The sequence below is a fragment of the Chrysemys picta genome, chromosome 3 (assembly GCF_011386835.1).
Source record: "Chrysemys picta bellii isolate R12L10 chromosome 3, ASM1138683v2, whole genome shotgun sequence".
Lineage (NCBI taxonomy): Eukaryota > Metazoa > Chordata > Testudines > Emydidae > Chrysemys > Chrysemys picta.
In genome coordinates this window covers 186,753,392-186,771,597 of record NC_088793.1, presented here as the reverse complement: position 1 = coordinate 186,771,597, position 18,206 = coordinate 186,753,392, and the positions used below count along the sequence as shown (strand labels likewise).

The following is an 18,206-nucleotide window of genomic DNA, read 5'->3' as shown; positions in this document are numbered from 1 at the left end:
GTAATTAGCCATGTGCTATGCTCATTCTATTTGGTAGCACATGGCTATACATAATACTACAATCAGTTAAATGCTAGACTATGGGCTAAGCAGAGACCCTGTATGAGAGCAGTGCTGGAATGCAGCAGCCAAGGCCGGCTCTAACTTTTTTGCTGCCCCAAGCAGCAAAAAAAAAAGCGCCGCCCCCCAAGGCGCCCCCCCCCCGCCGAGTGCCACGCCGCCGGAACCTCCCCCCCGAGCGCCGCGCCCTGCACCGCCGGAGCCCGCCCCCCCGCCGAGCGCTGCCGGAAACCCCCCCCCCGAGCGCCGCGCCGCCCCCCCCCCACCGAGCACCGTGCCGCCAGAGCCCGCCCCCGCCCCCTGCCGAGCACCGCCGGAACCCCCCCCGCCTCAAGCGCCGCGCCTGCGCCACCACCCGCCGAATGCCGCGCCGCCGGAGCCCGCCCCCCCCCCGCCAAGCACCACGCCGCCGGAGCGCCCCCCACCCGCAGAATGCCGCGCCGCGCTCCCCCCGCCACCCCTTACCAGGTGCCGCCCCAAGCATGTGCTTGGTTGCCTGGTGCCTGGAGCCGGCCCTGGCAGCAGCACTCTTATGGCATATAAGTACATACAGAGTACCAGGCGCACTATATGGTTAGACTATTCTAGCAACAGTACTTCAAAATAATATGGCAACTGTGTAATCCAGATTCTGGCTATGGCATGCACATTTTACCTACACTAGCTGCAAAAAAAAAAAAAAAAAAGGAATGCATTGTATTCCAAGAATTATTTTTGAAATGTATCCTCGCACCTCTAGAACTTTTGTTTTCAGCGTTAGTGGAAATATTGTCATAAGTTACAACTACTGTACCAGAGAAAAGTAACTGAAGAACTACATTAAAAATACAAGTTGAAATAAGGTCTACATTCTTCACCACAATTTCCAATTACTGTGTCTAGGCAATGCAGAAAATAAGATATCAAATTAACTCATGGCCAGAATTTCCTAGCTTTGCCCAGCGACAGCAGGCTGGGCTAAGATCTCAACATCAGCCTTAACTATGAATTCATAGAGTTTGTTGGCTTGCACCACAATCTTAATTAATCAGTCTTTCTGTGTTTAAATATGACAAGGTAACAACAGAATTTCTGGATGAACTGCGATTCCCTAGGACTGCATAGCACAAACTGCATTCAGTGTGACAAAGAAACATGCCAGTTTCATTTGCCAGTTCAAATGTGCCAGCTTTAGTTTTAGCAGTTTAATTTGTGGTAGTCATGTTCAGAATATTGTGAAGTATTCACAATGGTTCTCATAAAATCAGTTTGTAGACAAAGTTTACACAGTGGAAAAGAAAAGCAGTGTATTTGGCAGTTAGAAAAAATATCCCTGTTCCTGTCCACAGCTGGTCTCTATGCTGCTGCTGGATATTTGGGAGATAAAAAGCTCATTTTGGAAACATGAATAAGCTCAAGAAGCCTTTTTATTATCTTTTGCCTAGTTTTCCAGAGGATATGAAAATGTTTAGTGGTATTGTCCTCTCAGCTCTGTTTACGCAGGAATAAAACAAAACCTATGATTCAAAAATTAACATGGTACTCAAAAGCTAGGGCTAAGAACTGCAAATTAGTTTATGTAAAAGTAATGAAAAGACTAGTGAAATCCTGGCCCCACTTAAGTAAATGAGAGTTTAGCCATTTACTTCAACAGGGCCAGGATTTCACCCACTGTGTTTAATGTAAAGAAAGTTTTGATTTATATAAACATCCTAAAGAATCATTTTCAGAACACTGGCTTGGTAATAAATAAAAGCAATCAATGGTGGCAATCATTAAAAAGATTAAATATTTACCATCTACAGTTGTTAAATTATTGTGGTATTACCTATCAAAACATGCAGAAACAACTTCTAGTTTTAATAGAGCCCTTTGTATTTTTCCCTTTTGTTTTCTTTCAGTATCTCATGGAATTGATCATTTCAGTTCTTCAAGTCCTTACACTCTAAGTTTCCTGAGGAAGGATTTCTCTGTTTGGTGATCATGATTTTATCCCATACTCTACCATTTTCTGGCTAGACTAATTTCTGAGGAAGCCTTTGGAAATGGTCTCTCTCAAGTCTTCCTTTCTGAATTTGGGGTTCTATTAAGCAGATATTGTATCCACTGGCCTTTAAAGTAGAATCTTGTGGATTTGGCTTCCATAGCACCTGGCTAAACTATTCAGCAGAAAACTGAGCACCACTGCAAAATGATTTTGTGGGGTATCTGCAAATGCCTCCAGTACAGCACAGTTCTGGTGAAAATTTTATTATAATTTCTGTCATTTTTTCATGAAACTTTAATCCTAATTCACCAGAGCCAAAATTTTGCCTTCCAGAGCTATGAAAGACACTGACTGACTTTCAAAGTTAATCTAGCTCTGAGCTGAAGGAGATACGACATACCCTTTAACCTAAGGAACAAAAGCCGTTTTAGCATTCTTGAATGGGAATCCAGGCTCTTAAACTTGATGCATGCATTGGTTTATGGAATGCCTGCACTCCTGCTCATCTGCAAGCCTGACACTGTGACCGCTCAGAAGGTACTATGCCAGTTTCAATAGTGAATAGGTGCCAATCAAAAATGTGTTTTAGAGGGGCAGCCTGCATATTGCAGCAAATGCCATATCTTAGGGCAGAAGTTCCTCCTATTATCATGTAATGCCAAATTAGGGACACATGCTTCATGGCATGATATCACATTGCATCTGTAAATGCTCATGGCCATCAAAGAACGCAGTTCTGCTGATTCTTCTCCTTCTTCTTACTTTGTATACATCTTTCTCATGATTTGCTACAAACTCAACATATCCCTGGCAATCTCCGTCATAAGAATCTCAATAGTAGAGTATTATACCTTTAGGAAATCATGTGGGAAGTAGCCTATAACTGGACCTCTTTTCTACCCATATCTTAACACATACAAAAAAAGCTATACCTACAGTAACATCTGACCTCCCTACTCCTAACTACCATCTAGAAATGGACCAGAAATCTCTATGCCTTCACCCCTCATCTTGGGAGTGAAGACTTATGTTATGATGTAACCATCTAATGAATATGTGCAAAGGAAGTACGAGCACTGGCAGTGGTGAGGAAGGAAATTTCTAGCTTGTACATGGATGGTGAAATGCAAAGCAGACTTAACAATGATGTTGGAACCTTAAACTTAACTGAGTATTGTGTGATGTTTCTGCATTTAAATTTTAAGCCCTAACTGTGTATTAAAGGAGTCATTGCCATTGGAAATAAAGAATGATTTATGTAAAGACCAGCATCAATCACTAGCCATGATAAGGAAGATAAATGAATATCTGGTATTCTCTCTCACTTGCACCCTTCTAAACTCTTGTTTAATTCTCCCATGTACTGCCACTATTCCCTAAAGGACTTTAAATTGGGCACTGTATCATGAAAACGCTGTATTGTTCCCTGTTTGCTTTGCTTTTCTCCCTCCCGTTAAATGAATAGGAATATTCTGTGTGAGCTCTATCATAGTAACCCATTGGTAGAGTATAGGTAACAGAAGGAAAGCTCTAATATGGAGCAGCCTAGGCAGGACAGGCTCGTGAACCATAGCATTCTCCCTCAGCATAAGCAGTAGCTTGAAACTAATTGAGCAGAGCACTTCTAGACAGTTTCAAATTGCTTCAGGAGCATAGGGAGGAACCACATTGCTGGTAAGCCTTCTGCTGTTAAGAGGGATTCTAGAGAGACGTGAAAATTAAGAGGAAGAGGCAAGACAATGAAGGAAGAGAAGGTGCAGAGCAAAGAGGACACTTAAAAGTGAAGACAGAAATATTTAAAAAGGAGAGCATAAAGGGCAAACACTGGCACTTTTCTACTTAGAAAAGGTTAGGTGCCATATTCCTGAACGGCTGAATCCAAGTGCACCATTGAATCCAAGAGCTCAGGGACAGTAAATAGCTTTCCACAGCTTTGATTTAGTGAACAAAGCCTTCCAGGAAATGCATCTTTGGTAAATATGTTGCAGAAGTAGTATAAAATTTTTCAAGTACATTGTTAAAGCTTAATGGAGTATGGCGTACACTTAATGGGGAATTAAGCTGTAACAATGCACATCAAAAACTTTATACTACTGCTGTAAAACTACTTATTAAAAGATACAGCCAGCAAAATTAACCTTCATTTTTATAAAATAGCTGTGCTGTTCACATTTTGCAGACATTCAAACCTAGCATATCCCACTGTGTGGCCCATTTTGTTCAGTTCTATAGAATTTCCTCTGGATTAGCTCCACATTTCAAGTATAGTAGTCACTCCACAACATAGAGCAATATATATATGAACAGAACTCTATTCCTCTCAAGAAGGGGGTGAAAAAAGACATATCTCAGACACAGGACTACCTAAAAGAGACCTAGTACTTATTCATTAGTATGTCCTTCTAAGGAACTGACCATGTGAAGTGTTCAGAACTCCTGAACACCACTAAAGACAATGGGATTAAAGAGTGCTCAAATCTTTGCAGAATTAGGCCCAAACTGAGCATCTGGCTGGCGTTATTTCAGACAGAATGCCTGTCCATTTTGGTCAATTTCTCAGTCATAGGATTTTAAAAATCATAAATTTCCCATGATTTCAACTATTTAAATCTGAAATTTCATGGTGTTGTAATTGTAGGGGTCCTGACCCAAAAACAAGTTGGGGGGTGGGTGTTGCAAGGTTATTGTAAGGGGGGTTGCGGTACAGCTACCCTTACTTCTGTGCTGCTTCTGGCAGTGGCGCTGCCTTCAGAGCCAGGCAGCCGGAGAGCGGCAGCTGCTGGCCAGGAGCCCAACTCTGAAGGCAGAGCCACCACCAGCAGCAGCGCAGAAGTCAGGATGGCATGGTATGATATTGCCCCCCTTACTTCTGCACTGCTGCCTGCAGAGCTTGGCCTTCAGTCAGCAGCCACCACTCTCTGGCTGCCCAGCTCTGAAGGCAGCAACACAGAAGTAAGGGTGGCATAGTATAGTATTGCCACTCTTACTTCTGTGCTGCTGCTGGCGAGGCGCTGCCTTCAGAGCTGGGTGCACAGCCAACAGCCGCCGCTCTCCAACTACCTAGCTCTGAAGGCAGAGCAGAAGTAAGGGTGGCAATACTGCAAGCCCTCTAAAATAACCTTATGACACCTCCCCCCGCAACTCCCTTTTGGGTCAGACCCCCAATTTGAGTAACACTGGTCTCCCCCATGAAATCTGTATAGTATTGGGTAAAAGCACACAAAAGACCAGATTTCACAATCCGCGACACGTTTTTCATGGCCGTGAATTTGATAGGGGCCTAGTCATAATGAATAAGAAATAAGCTTCCTTGTTTTGGACCTTTCTTTACAGCACAGAGTCAATCTTTGCTGATAAGTCTGATCCATTTCCTATTTCAGATGAGTTAGTTATGCACTGCTGAGTCAATCTGTTATGTTCCTCTTTCTAATTTCTGCGTTACAAGGGGAACCAAGCCTCCAATTTAGTGCCATATCCAGTACCAAGTCTCCCTTCTGAGAGAAAGCAGAGGTAAACAACAACGACTTTTGCAAAAATTCTAACAAACAGCTGTATTTTTTCCGGCTATTCCTGCTATACTCATCAGGAACACAAAACTGAAATATACAAGGGCCCTAGATTGCACTATCATTCCATACTACTCCTCTGGCTGCTCTCTGCCTCAGCGTGGTGGGATTCAAACAACAATACACCACAATAGTTGAAGTCTTCTGTGGTCTGTGTGGTCAGAAAGAAAACCAGTAAAAACTGCATGAAACATGTACCAATCTCCATGCGATATACCATTTACAAGGTCTTGTACGGTTTTCCGGTAACAGGAAATACCCTGGTAGATTTGGTACACAATTAATGTTTTTTTGTTTTAGACTGAGAATTACTTACACTGAATTATTCCTTGTTCACTGTTGCACCAGATGTTCTAAACATGTGCCCTACGAGAATAATCTGGGTTCCATCGGAGAAAAGTGTTGTTATAACAAATGAAACCACGTTCTCACTTCAGTTTCCCCTCATCACTACATCAGAGTTCCATGAATCATTCTCACTTCTCTGTGGGAACTTTTGTAAGTTTCCATTTCCACCCTCCTTCCATTACTTTCTTTTTCCTCCCCTCCCAACAAATAATCCTTGACTAACAATTTCAGGAGGCACCTTGACTTCATTCCATTGCTCATGCTGGGGTATATTTTCTCTGGTAATGCTTCCTATATATGCTCTAGATCAGGGGTCGGCAACCTTTCAGAAGTGGTGTGCCAAGCCCTCTAAAATAACCTTTATTTATTCACTCTAATTTAAGGTTTCACGTGCCAGTAATACATTTTAACGTTTTTAGAAGGTCTCTTTCTAAAAGCCTATAATATATAACTAAACTATTGTTGTATGTAAAGTAAATAAGGTTTTTAAAATGTTTAAGAAGCTTCATTTAAAATTAAATTAAAATGCAGAGCCCCCTGGACCAGTGGCCAGGACCCAGGCAGTGAGAGTGCCACTGAAAAATCAGCTTGTGTGCCGCCTTTGGCACGCGTGCCATAGGTTGCCTACCTCTGGCTCTAGACATAGGATCTCTCCAAGGCAACTGACTGATGTTTAAGAGAAGTCCGTAAAACATATCACGTACATCAAAAGAAAAATGTAAATATCAGAACTGCTCTGTCCCTCACCTCTTCTGTGATTGCACATTTCTGAGGGGCCTTGGTTACTGATCTCACCCTATGAATAGAATTCTATAGACTGGAATGAGACAGAGAGATGACAACTCGGATTTTTTTTCTTTTCTTGGCCTTGAGCAACAGATGCTGATCAAGCACCTCCGAAAAGAGTGTATTAAGAAAGATTAATATTTAGAGAGAATATTATTGGACACAGGTGGATTAAAGCAGAGTTTGCCTGCTTCTTCTTTTACTAATGGAATACACAGGGAAGCAAAGGACTGGGGTGAAATGTGTCTTAATGTGGATTAAACTGGGCATCTTTTGGAGAAGCGTCAAGCACATATTAGTTTGTCTCTGTATGCTTAAATGATTGGCAAGTGGTACAGGACTGACTGTATGGAGAGCAATCAGAAGCAGTGGTATTTGAAATCATCTCTTTCTCTCGTCCCCTCCTCTATGGAGCCATACAGTGGAATGGATGCCATCCTCTTTTCCATTCTAGAAAGCAGGACATCTTGGTTAATGGCAGTCTTGTTCATAGTTTTTCTTTTCAGGTTCTTGTGACTGAAATTGTAGATATCAGAGTGTGCAGATCAGATTGATGATTGCTATAATTTACAACCACCATTGCTGATGGTACAGTAGGGTTTGAAGGCATCCATTTTATTTAGAGCACTAACATACCAGTCCTCAGGTAGAACCAGTCTCCAAGAAGTAAAATATGGGTTTTCATGACTGTGCACAGTCACTATTCAGCTCTGTGCTTCACCACACCAAACACGGAAAAAATATGGAGGAATTCAGCTCAGTCCCAGCTGTTCCTGAGCAGCAAAGGAAATAAATGGAACAAGGACATTGCCTGACAGATGGAACAGAAAAAATGCAAGAGACAGTACTGCATCTATTATCAAGAAAACAGTGGCACATCAAATGCCTATATTTATGGCTGAATAGGATGCAACAAACACCCATAAGTCCTTCTACAGAAAGTAAAAACTTGTTCCACATTCACCAAGGCTCCAGTCCTGCAATTTTCTCCATGTGGGCAAACTCCTGTGCTTCTGCTTCCAGTGTAGCTCTGCATGGGCAGAGAGGATCCACCCATGCACAAGAAGTTGCAGTTAAAAAGACAAAAGAACAGAGAAATAAGTCATTTTGTATATGGTGCTTGTTCTAATGAAAAACTGACTTGTTCCAGTGGTCTAGAAACCATGCAACAAGGAAAGCTTGTGCTGTCCCCAAACGTATTAGCATATCGTCTTCTGACAAAGCAATTTGTATGAGCTAAATGTCATAGCACATAAACAAAAAGAGTGGAAAATAGAAAATAAAGAAGTGACACAAAGAATGGATGCCAAAAAAACCCCAAACAATTACACTTTCCATGACAAAATAAATGGAGAAAAATTAAAAAGTTACAACAGATCTTTTTATGTGCAATGCACATTCAATCCATGTATTGAAGTGGCTTGATAAGCAGGTTTTGAATATTAATACCCCAAGTCTGGAAACACTAGTTAACATATCGCTATCTAACTTAAGAAGAGCATGTTTGCCTTTAGGGATGATGGGTTGTACTGATGTTGCTATTCAGGACTAATTCTTCACTGCTGTCTCAGTACAAGCTCAACGTAGTTCCTGACAGATTTTCATTGTAGACTAGTTCCCATATTTATTCTGCATGTGTGTGGTACAGGAAAAGTCCATCATGCTGCCTTGTAAACAGATTTTTCTCTTTTATAGAGACCAACATTAGTAATTTACACGTATATATAAACGATCCCAAAGTGTTTTACAAACTATTTATCAGACTCACTTATTCCCCACTGAAAAGCAGCTACCTCTGGATAGAATATAGCATCTGTTGAAGAGCATGCAGCTATACTATGCAATTTTGGACAAGTGAAGAATACCATTTTCAGCTGAAACTCTGGAAAAAGTGTGGCTTTAATTCATACATAGCACCAAAGTTACTACTACTATTGTTATAAAATGTGTAATTGGTTATTTAATGACCAAAAGCTCTGTATCTTGATTTTATGTCTCAGCTGAAAGATGGCACCTTCAACAGCCAATGCCCCCAACAGCACTTTGGAGCACTGGATCAGTACTGACTCAAGAGAGTTACTGCCACATACTGAATCACCATATCCTACAGCACTTACTATTGGTGCTCTCTGGCAATCTTCTACTCAAGTATTGCCCCACATGTGCCCAAGGTATATCCTTCACTCTGTTATACAAACAGTACTCTGAACAATCTAGGAAAGAATCATGCAGTTCCTTCAGCAAAACTTCTCAACCTGAGCGCTGTTTAAGATAGTGAAACACATTCTGGCACCTCTTGCTGTTTCTTTTTTCTTTTTTTTAAACCATTTTGTTTTAAAGGATAAAGTAGTATAGACACTCACAGAAATACTCTTGTCATTAACACTGGTGCTTTACCTAAATAGATCAATCCAAATCCTCCCTGGCCAATTATATTGCCCAACCTCCACTCCTTTCCTTCAGTGTCTTTCATTATCATTCCTTTGGGAAGGGGAACAGGGAGCTTGCTTTTTCCACGCCCTTTAGGTGGCATCACACCTTTGAAAGAAAAGAAAATGAAACCATTATGAAAGAAAATGAAACCTTCCAATTCCCTTGGTCCAAAACGGAAATCATAGTTAAGTCCTTCACAGCCTGGTACCTGGGTAATACCTTCCTCCTGTGCAAAGAGGGTTTAAAATGCTACCAAATGAGAATGGTAGTATTTTATTCCAGTTCAAAATGAAAGCAAATGACTACATGGAGTCAACGCTTAGACAATGAGGGGGATAGTCCCATTCAAGCAACGACATTATTACTCGGTAAGTGGCTAAGACAGAGGGATGGAAGAAAAGTTGCACTGCAAGAATCTATAAACATGCAACCTGGCATGAGTCCACAGTAAAACCTTTAAACAATGCATTGGTGGTTTAGGAATATGCACCATTATAAAAATAATCAATGGATGACAGAACAACTACCTGAGTCTGCACTCCATTCTTTATTAAGCTCAGTAAGTTGAGATGCATCAGCAGGGGTGGCTTTGGGGATCTAAACATCTGGTTTCACATACCAACACCCCACTCTGGAACCACGTGTTCAAAGGTTGGCAGGCCTGACTGAGTGGGAGCCCTTTATCCTTTTGAGCTAGATAAACTGGATTTGGTGCAATTTACAGCAAAGTGGACTTTCACACAAGCCCTGAGTGTTTACAGTACCTAGTTCTTGCTGTAAGTGGGATTTTTCTGACATCACTCTCAAAGCACTTTACAGAGGTGGCTGGTGCTATCTGCACTGCACGGGCCTCTTGCACCTTTTTCCGGGGCTGACTTTGGCTTGAGTGGTCTCTTAGGCCACCCCCACAGTTGCACGGGATGGCGAGCGCAGCCGGGGAGACTAACAGCTGCTGAGGCAGACAGATCGGCTAAAGGAGATGGCAGCAGACTGGGGAAGGCTACCCAGGTGTTCCTACTCCCCGCTCTGCTCCAGGCGATTTCCCAATAACTCCCCCAGCTTCCCGCCCCCCTGCCGCCTTATTCAGGCCGCCCCAGGCTCCCTCCGACAACCTGCGCCCTCACCCCCGGCTCCCCCAACTCGTTTCGGAGGGTTGCTCCTGCTCTCCCCACACAATCACTGCACCTACTGGGGGAGCCCTCGCGGGCTCTCTTCTCCGGGGCGCCGCAGCAGCCACGGACTCTTCCCAGGCCGGTCCGATCCGCGCAGCTCCCCGAGACACTAACCGGCCTAGGCTCCCGCCCCGAGCCCGGCCCCTCCTCAGGCTGGCGGCGCGTCTCGCCGGCCGCGGAGCGAAGGAGCAGCTGCCGGAGGAGCCCAGGAACAGGCGCGCGGGCAGCCCCGCGGCCCGGCAGTCACATGGGGATGAATGACAGCAGGAGGAGGCGTGGGTGGGAAGAGCCGCCTGCCCGGGCCGAAGGGCTGTGCTGGGTGTGGCTCGGAGAGAGCGGGCACGGCTTCCTGTGGGAGAGCCCCAGTGCCCGGCGATGGCAGGCAGGGGAAGTGCATGTAAAAGAGAAGCCGCGTTTCAGCGGGAGAGACTCAGGCTCAGCTCCGCACAAGAGCCTGTGCGAGGTGCCCGCCCGAGAGGAGTTAAAGGGGCTTGATTGTCAAATAATGGGTGTCGTACCTCAGATTGAACATGCCCCGCTTCAGCTTGAAGTAGTCGAAGTATTAAACAGGAGTACTTGTGGCACCTTAGAGACTAACAAATTTATTAGAGCATAAGCTTTCGTGGACTACAGCCCACTTCTTCGGATGCATATAGAGTGGAATAAATATTGAGGAGATATATATACACGTATAGAGAAACATAAGTATTAAACCAATATTAAAGAATGAAATAAAGTGCCTGACTGTTTGGGCCACATGTTCCCTGCCCATGGAAACCCTGGGAGGATCCTTATAGAAACCAAAGAGTAACAGTGAAAATTAGCAGAAACTACATGAAAAAAATCTTGTTATATCTGAATACAGAGGAATGATATGTTTTCCCAAGAAACAAAACTTGTGGTTGTGTTGCTGATTTTTTCCTCTTATGAAAAAAAATGAGAACTGGGGGTGGATATAACAATTTTATGAGCGTCGTGAAATCAGTGAATTAGTGGAAAGTTGGGGTTTAATGTAAAACTCTGAACTCCAAAAATATCTGTAAACTCTCTTGAGCTTTTGACTCATGAACAAGGATAATGTCACAAAATGAAAACAGGTTCTGCAAAAGAAGAGCTATATTTAAAATAGTCATTGGAAAGCAAAAGTGAAACTACAAGTAAAGACACAAGGATCTGATTCATTGCTAATGAAGACTCTGGCATATGCAGCCTGCACCTATTTTTGTACGTTCAAGTCAGACTGCATAGACTCTTGAAGTGGCTCATTTAGCCACATAGAGGCTTGCGTAGCTGCATATGTAGCTGAGGTTTAGGGTCTTCATTGGTTTCAAATGAAAAGCTTGCTATATAATTTTCTTATATAACTAAAAAACTGCAGATTTATGGATACAACTCCATCCAAAGCCAAGATCATTTGAAATCACTCCCAGTGTTGGTATCATGTAAACATTTATTTGACTTGTACAATTTAAGATTACAGTGAAGTATAACAAAGGATAGAATATACTTACAAGACAGAGAAGAGATCCTAATGGAAAATGTTATGGGTTTTTTTCTTTTTAAACAGGGAATAGGGCTGAATTTGGTTTTAAATGAGGCATATGGCTGAAGTTGATTTTAAATAGGGAACAGACCAAATTTTAAGTATGTTTCTATCTTTTGACAGTGCTAAAATAGTCCATTCACTACAGCATTTGTGGCATTTTTAAAGACAGCATGTGCCCCCATTAATAGCACTTCAAGACATACAAGGTCTTATTGAAAAATTCACGTTCCTGCTAGGGTTGCCAACTTTCTAATCGCATAAAACTGAACACCCTGGCCCTGCCCCTTCCCGAGGCCCTGCCCCCTACTCGCTACATTCCCCCTCCCTCAGTGGCTCACTCTCCCCAATCCTCACTCACTTTCACTGGGCTGGGGCAGGGGGTTAGGCTGCGAGAGGAGATGAGGGCTCCGGCTGGGGATGCGGGCTCTGGGGTACGGCTTGGGATGAGGGCTTTGGGATACAGGAGGAGGCTCCACACTGGGGGGTGGGGCTGAGGGATTCAGAATGTGGGAGGGGGCTCAGGGCTGGGGCAGAGGGCTGGGGTGTGTGTGGGGGTGAGGTCTCTGGTTGGGGGGTGGGCTCTGGGCTGGGGCAGCGGCTGGGGATGAGGGCTTTAGGGTGCAGGAGGGGGCTCCAGGTTTGGGGGGAGCTCAGGGCTGGGGCAGAGGGTTGGGGCACAGGCTTACCTTGGGCGGCTCCCGGTCAGTGGCACAGCAGGGCTAAGGCAGGCTTCTTGCCTGTCCTGACACCGCGTTGCGTGTGCCCTGGAAGTGGCCAGCAGGTCCGGCGCTAGTAGGCGGGGGTGGGGAGGTGCAGGAGGCTCTTAATGCTGCTTTTGCCCACAGGCACCACCCCCCACCCAGCTCCCATTGGCTGGGAGCCAGCCAATGGGAGTGCTGAGCCAGTGCTCGGGGCAGTTGGCAGTGCACGGAGCCCCGTGGCCCCCTGCTGAGGAGCCGGACCTGCTGGGCGCTTCCAGGGCACAGCACAATGCCTGGACAGGTAGGGACTAGCCCACCTTAGCACTGCAGCACCGCTGACCAGACCTTTAATGGCCCAGTCAGCAGTGCTCACCGGAGCCGCCAATGTCCCTTTTCGACCGGGTGTTCTGGTTGAAAACCGGACACATGGTCATCCTAGTTCCTGGACATACCAGCCTATTCCTCAAAGGGGTTAACATGAGTATGTTCATTTCAGATTCACCCATGATTGAATGGCTATTACTATATTGCACCATAATATTGGTGTCTTAAAGAAGTGCATTCCATGGTGCTTCTCCAAAGAATGAGGGATTTCACAAACATGTTTGCTTGATAGGGAGAAAAGGGGGAAAGACTAAAAATAAGCATATGTATATTTATAAACAGACAACTGAAGAAATAAAAAATGGATTTTATCTCGTGGTAGCTCTGCTTAAATGGGAAGCTAATGTAAGGCTCCACACCCAGTAAGTGGTTCTTTGCTCTGCTACGTGGAAAGAAGAGGCAAAGAAAAAGTTCTTCCCTAGCTGCACTAGACTGGAGACAACTCACTCTTTGACTGCCAGGATCATGATCCTATTAACAAGCTCCCACCCTGGTATTATCCTGTCTCTTAAGAAACTTGATCTCCCAACAGTCAAGTCAAGGGTGTCTACCCCTTTTCCTCTAAGCTGTTGTTACAGAGAGACAGTGGCCAGCTGTTCAAAAAGGAGGTCTGATGTTATCCTAGACATGTTTCTTCAGAGAAAGCTAATTATGAAGGAATCTGCCTCCCTCTCAAGAGAACTGAGGCAGGGAGGCTACCATGTATGAGTGTCCCTACAGGAGAAGAGGTGTGCACAGGTGAAAGAGTGAAAATATCTGCTGCTTGGATTTTCTCTTATAATCAGAATTTACTAAAAACAAATCATCCCAAGCCAGCTTGAGTTCCTTCTTTGACAGGTAACTGGTTTGGTGGATAGGGGAATGCGGTGGACATAATATACCTGGACTGAAGCAAGGCTTTTGACACAGTCCCACATGACATTCTCATAAGTAAGCTGGAGAAATGTGGGCTTGGTAGAACCACCATTAAATGGATGCATAATTGGTTAAACAACCAGAAAGAGTAATTATTAATGGAATGTCAGATTGAAAGGAGGTCGCAAGTGGGGTTCCACTTGGATCTGTTCTGGGTCCAGTGTTATTTAACATATTTATTAATGACTTGGATGCAGGGCCGGTGTAACCACTAGGTGAACTAGGTGGCCGCCTAGGGTGCCAAGATTTGGGGACACCAAAAAGCAGTGTCCAGTGTCACGGGAGTCAGCTGAGCGGGGCAGGGTGGGAAGTGAGGCCTCCATAACAAACCTGCTCCCGCAGTGAGGGGCGCCACGCAGGATGGTCAGTGGGAGCCTGTGGCGGAGCAAGGAGGAGACAGCCAGCCAGGCGCGGCAACCAGCATGGTCGAGGGACGGAGCCATTGGGGGAGGCAGTGGTGCTGAACAGCTTCGCCCTCCAACACGCCGCACCTGGGGCCGGGCACAGCCGCCTCCTGGGGTGAGGGAAAGTGAAACTAAACCCCGCAGCACAACGGAGAGGAAAGGGCTGGCGCAGGTGCCGCTTCCAAACACCAACCCCCCCAGTGGCACTGTGCTAATGCGGGGGAGCCATCCCTGATCCCCAGGGAGATCCTCATCTGCTCTCTGGGAGAGCCTGGCTCTGCCCTCCTTGCCCCTGGGTCCCCCCTTGGAGGGCGAAGTACTCAGAGCCTGGGAACGTTTAGAGACCCTGCGAGCTGGGGGCATTCTCAGCCTCCTCCTTGCTCATAGGTTCCCCAGGGCCAGAAGGGACCGTTGTGATCATCTCCTCTGACCCCCTTGTATTAATTCTAATGAACAATGCCACATTATGCAGCATTCATTTTTGAAACTTTATAATAAGCAATGCTCCCGGGGGAAGGGAGAGAAAGAGGGAAGGGGGACACAAAGTGGAAGTTTCACCTAGGGCGCAAAATATCCTTGCACCAGTCCTGCTTGGATGTAGGACTAGAGAGCATACTGATCAAATTTGCAGATGACACAAAGCTAGGGGGAGTTGCAAATACTTTTGAGGATAAAGCTAAAATTCAAAGGGATCTTGATAAATTGGGGAACTGGGCTGTAGACAACAAAATGAAATTCAGCGAAGATAAATGTCAGGTGCAACACTTAGGGAAGAAAAACCAAATGCACAAATACAGAATGGGGGATAATTGGTTTGGCAGCAGCACTGCTGAGAAGGATCTGGTGGATCACAACCTCAACATGAGTCAACAATGCGATTTTGCAAAAAAAAAAAAAAAATTGAATTTTGGGAGGCCTAACATGCAAGTCACGTGAGGCGATATTGCCACTCTACTTAGGTATCAGCTGTGTCCAGTTTTGGTCACTGCTGTATAGAAAGGATGTAGAGAAACTGGAAAGGATCTAGAGGCAAGTGACAAAGATGATCAAAGGGATGGGATGCAAGTCATGTGAGCAAAGGCTGAAGGAGCTGGGTATGTTTAGTTTGGAAAAGAAGAGATTTAAGAGGGGACATGATAGCCATTTTCAAATACTTTAAAGGCTGCCATAAAAAGATGGAGAAAAAATATTTTGTCTTGCCACAGAGGGCAGGACAAGAGGCAATGGGTTCAAACTACAGCATAGCAGATTTAGATTAAATCTCAGAAAAAAAACTTCCTAACGAAAAACAGTAGGACAATGGAACAAACTGCTTAGGGAAGTTGTGGACGCTCCTTCAATGGAGGTTTTCAAGAAGAGGCTGGATAGCCATCTGTCTTGGATGTTTTAGACACAACAAATCCTGCATCTTGGCATGGGGTTAGACTAGATGTCTCTTGTGGTCCCTTCTATGGTTCTATGATTTTATGAGTCTATCACAAATATTTGCTTTTCATGTTTTATTAGTTGGAGGTAGGGGAGCAACCATCCATTTTAGGATTCAATTTATAGCAGCATCTGCACTATAACTGGAGGTCCTTATGCTAGACCTGTCAGTCATGCAATGTACCAAGAGTGCTATCTGTTGTGGTGTGACTTTCCCCTTTGCTTTAGTTGCATAGATTTAACATCCAACTGGAGTGAGATACTGAGGCTCTGACTGAATATGGGGTGCGGTGGGTAGAGGCGGGGAGGAGAAGGATAGGTCTATTTGCTGTATACCTTCACCTATTGTCTACTTATTGTTCCTGAGGTTATTGATTACCTAGAGTTTTTGTAAATCTGCACTTTTTAGAGGTGTCGCCCTCTGCTACCCCACACATGTAGAGGCAGGAAGCATCATCTGGTGCTTTTTAGTTTACTTATCTAGAGTGCACCACTTTTGACTAACTGTTTACAGGTTAAGTACTTAGGATGTCCTACTGAAGACCCGATTCTGTAGTATCTGTATTCTTCAAATAGTACCCATTCATTTCAAAGAGTCCCGGTGAGATGGGTCCTGGGCTTGGCATATCTCTGCAATTGATTCCAATGAGACTACTTACAGAATAAATTACTGCTGAACATGTGGTAATCCATGTCATTGGTTTTTAAGAAGAGATTAACATCAGGGATGATCGAGGTATACTTAAAAGTGCCTTGATGCAGGATCATGGACTAGATGACCTTTTGAGGTCCCTTCCAGCCCTATATTTGTATGATTCTCTGAGAAAGAATGTCAGAATTGGGACCTGAATTAGAAAGTATTGTTAGATCATGGGCATAGAAATGTTGGTGATGCCCTAGTAGATCTTTCCACAGCTCAAAACTCCTGACAAAAGGTTTTATTATGTGTTTTAAATTGTCTATTGTGGCATTTTCCATCTGCGTGGCATTGCCAAACAGTGGTATGCAGCCCAGAAGATAGCTTTTCAGCATTACATGTTAGGGATGATCCATCAGACCAACGTTTGGATATTTGCTTTTGGGAGTCTTAGTATATTCAAACCCCAAATATGGGTGTCATTCAACAATCCCCACCCCACGTTGCCCTCTTTAGGCCTACCTGCCCTGTCTGATGCAAGGGTGAGTGGCTCTCACCAGCTCCTCTGTAGGCCCAATGCTGGGATAATCGCTTTTGTATCACCAGAGAAAGGAAATGATGGTCTTAGACTCATAGACTTTGAGGCGAGAAGGGACAATCATGATCATCTAGTCTGACATCCTGCACCTTGCAGGCCACAGAACCTCATGCACCCACTCCTGAAATAGTCCCATAACCTCTGGCTGTGTTACTGAAGTCTTCAAAACATGATTTAAAGACTTCAAGTTACAGAGAATCCACCAAGCGGCCCATGCCCCATGCTGCAGAGGAAGGCAAAAAAACCCTCAGGTCTTGTAAAAAGCACAGGACTGTGAGTCAAAAAAATATTTTCTATTTGTTATTCTGTCACAGTTAACCTTGGGCAAATCACTTAATTTTTCTGTGGCTCATTTTCCCTTCTGTAAAATGAGAATGCTAATATCCACCTCACAGAACATTAATTAATTAATGTTTATGTAACGACTCCCTTGACTGGGTTGTCTGCAAAGGGAAAACCCAGAACTGGACTGCTGGATCTACAGGCATGAACATTTACCAATTGAATGAAATGACCCGGGTAAACTTTCTGAAAGTCACCTAAGTAATTTATGAGCCTAATCCCATTGACTTTCAAACTCCCATGGGAGTTAGGTGGCTAGGCACTTTTGAAAATGGGACTTAGGCTCATAAGTCACTTACAAACTTTCGAAATTTTATGCCTGATCCTTTAGCTTAGAGGCAGTAGTATCCTCAGAAACCTCTGTTCATGGTGTAGCTACTCACAGGTGACAAAGAGCCACATTTATGTTTGCATGGGTTACATTTATAAAGTGCTTTGACATTCTCAGGGAGCAAGTGCTATATATAAATGTAACCCCCCTGCCCTGCTTCTATATTTGTTTCTCACTTTGTTTTAAAGTACTGTACATTACAACTTAGATCAATTTTCCATTTATTTTAATTCTTTCTTTAAATACTTGCTCAAACCTAATCTGAGAATAAAAGATTTCAATCAATTATCTGAAATCTTTCAGTTTCACACACAAAGCCCCTTAAATTTACTGCACTATGTGAACAATTTATAACTTCTCACACTGTTGCATTGTGACACCTTTGTGGTATTTAACACTGACATTTTAGCACTTCCTCTTTTAATTCTGCCTTCCTCCCCCTTCTCCCCACTGCTCCTCCTGCTTAAAATATCATGGCTAGATTTACACTAGAGCCATCTATGTATAAAGAATATCAGCAACAAGGCATCAAGTTTCTCAGTTTCTGCTGAGAAATTTATTCATGTTCGTGCACAGCTATAGCATTTCATGC

At 44.0% G+C, this 18,206-nt stretch overlaps 1 protein-coding gene across 11 annotated transcripts in view; it reads right to left on the bottom strand.

Moving 5' to 3' along the window:
- VRK2 (VRK serine/threonine kinase 2) overlaps window positions 1-18,206 on the bottom strand; it is a 96,628-nt gene that overhangs the window by 57,409 nt on the left and 21,013 nt on the right. For 2 of the 11 annotated variants that reach the window (XM_065589611.1, XM_065589616.1), the window contains exons 1-2: window positions 10,349-10,538; window positions 9,124-9,264 (exon numbers count right to left, since the gene is read on the bottom strand). The exons of 1 other annotated variant lie outside the window; for it this stretch is intronic. In XM_065589611.1, coding sequence (XP_065445683.1) covers window positions 9,124-9,259 — 136 coding nt within the window. In that variant the 5' untranslated portion in view covers window positions 9,260-9,264; window positions 10,349-10,538. Of the gene's footprint in view, window positions 1-9,123; window positions 9,265-10,344; window positions 10,717-18,206 lie in introns of those variants that run through there. 8 more of the 11 variants (XM_065589615.1, XM_065589612.1, XM_065589618.1 and 5 more) reach the window with 8 other exon arrangements.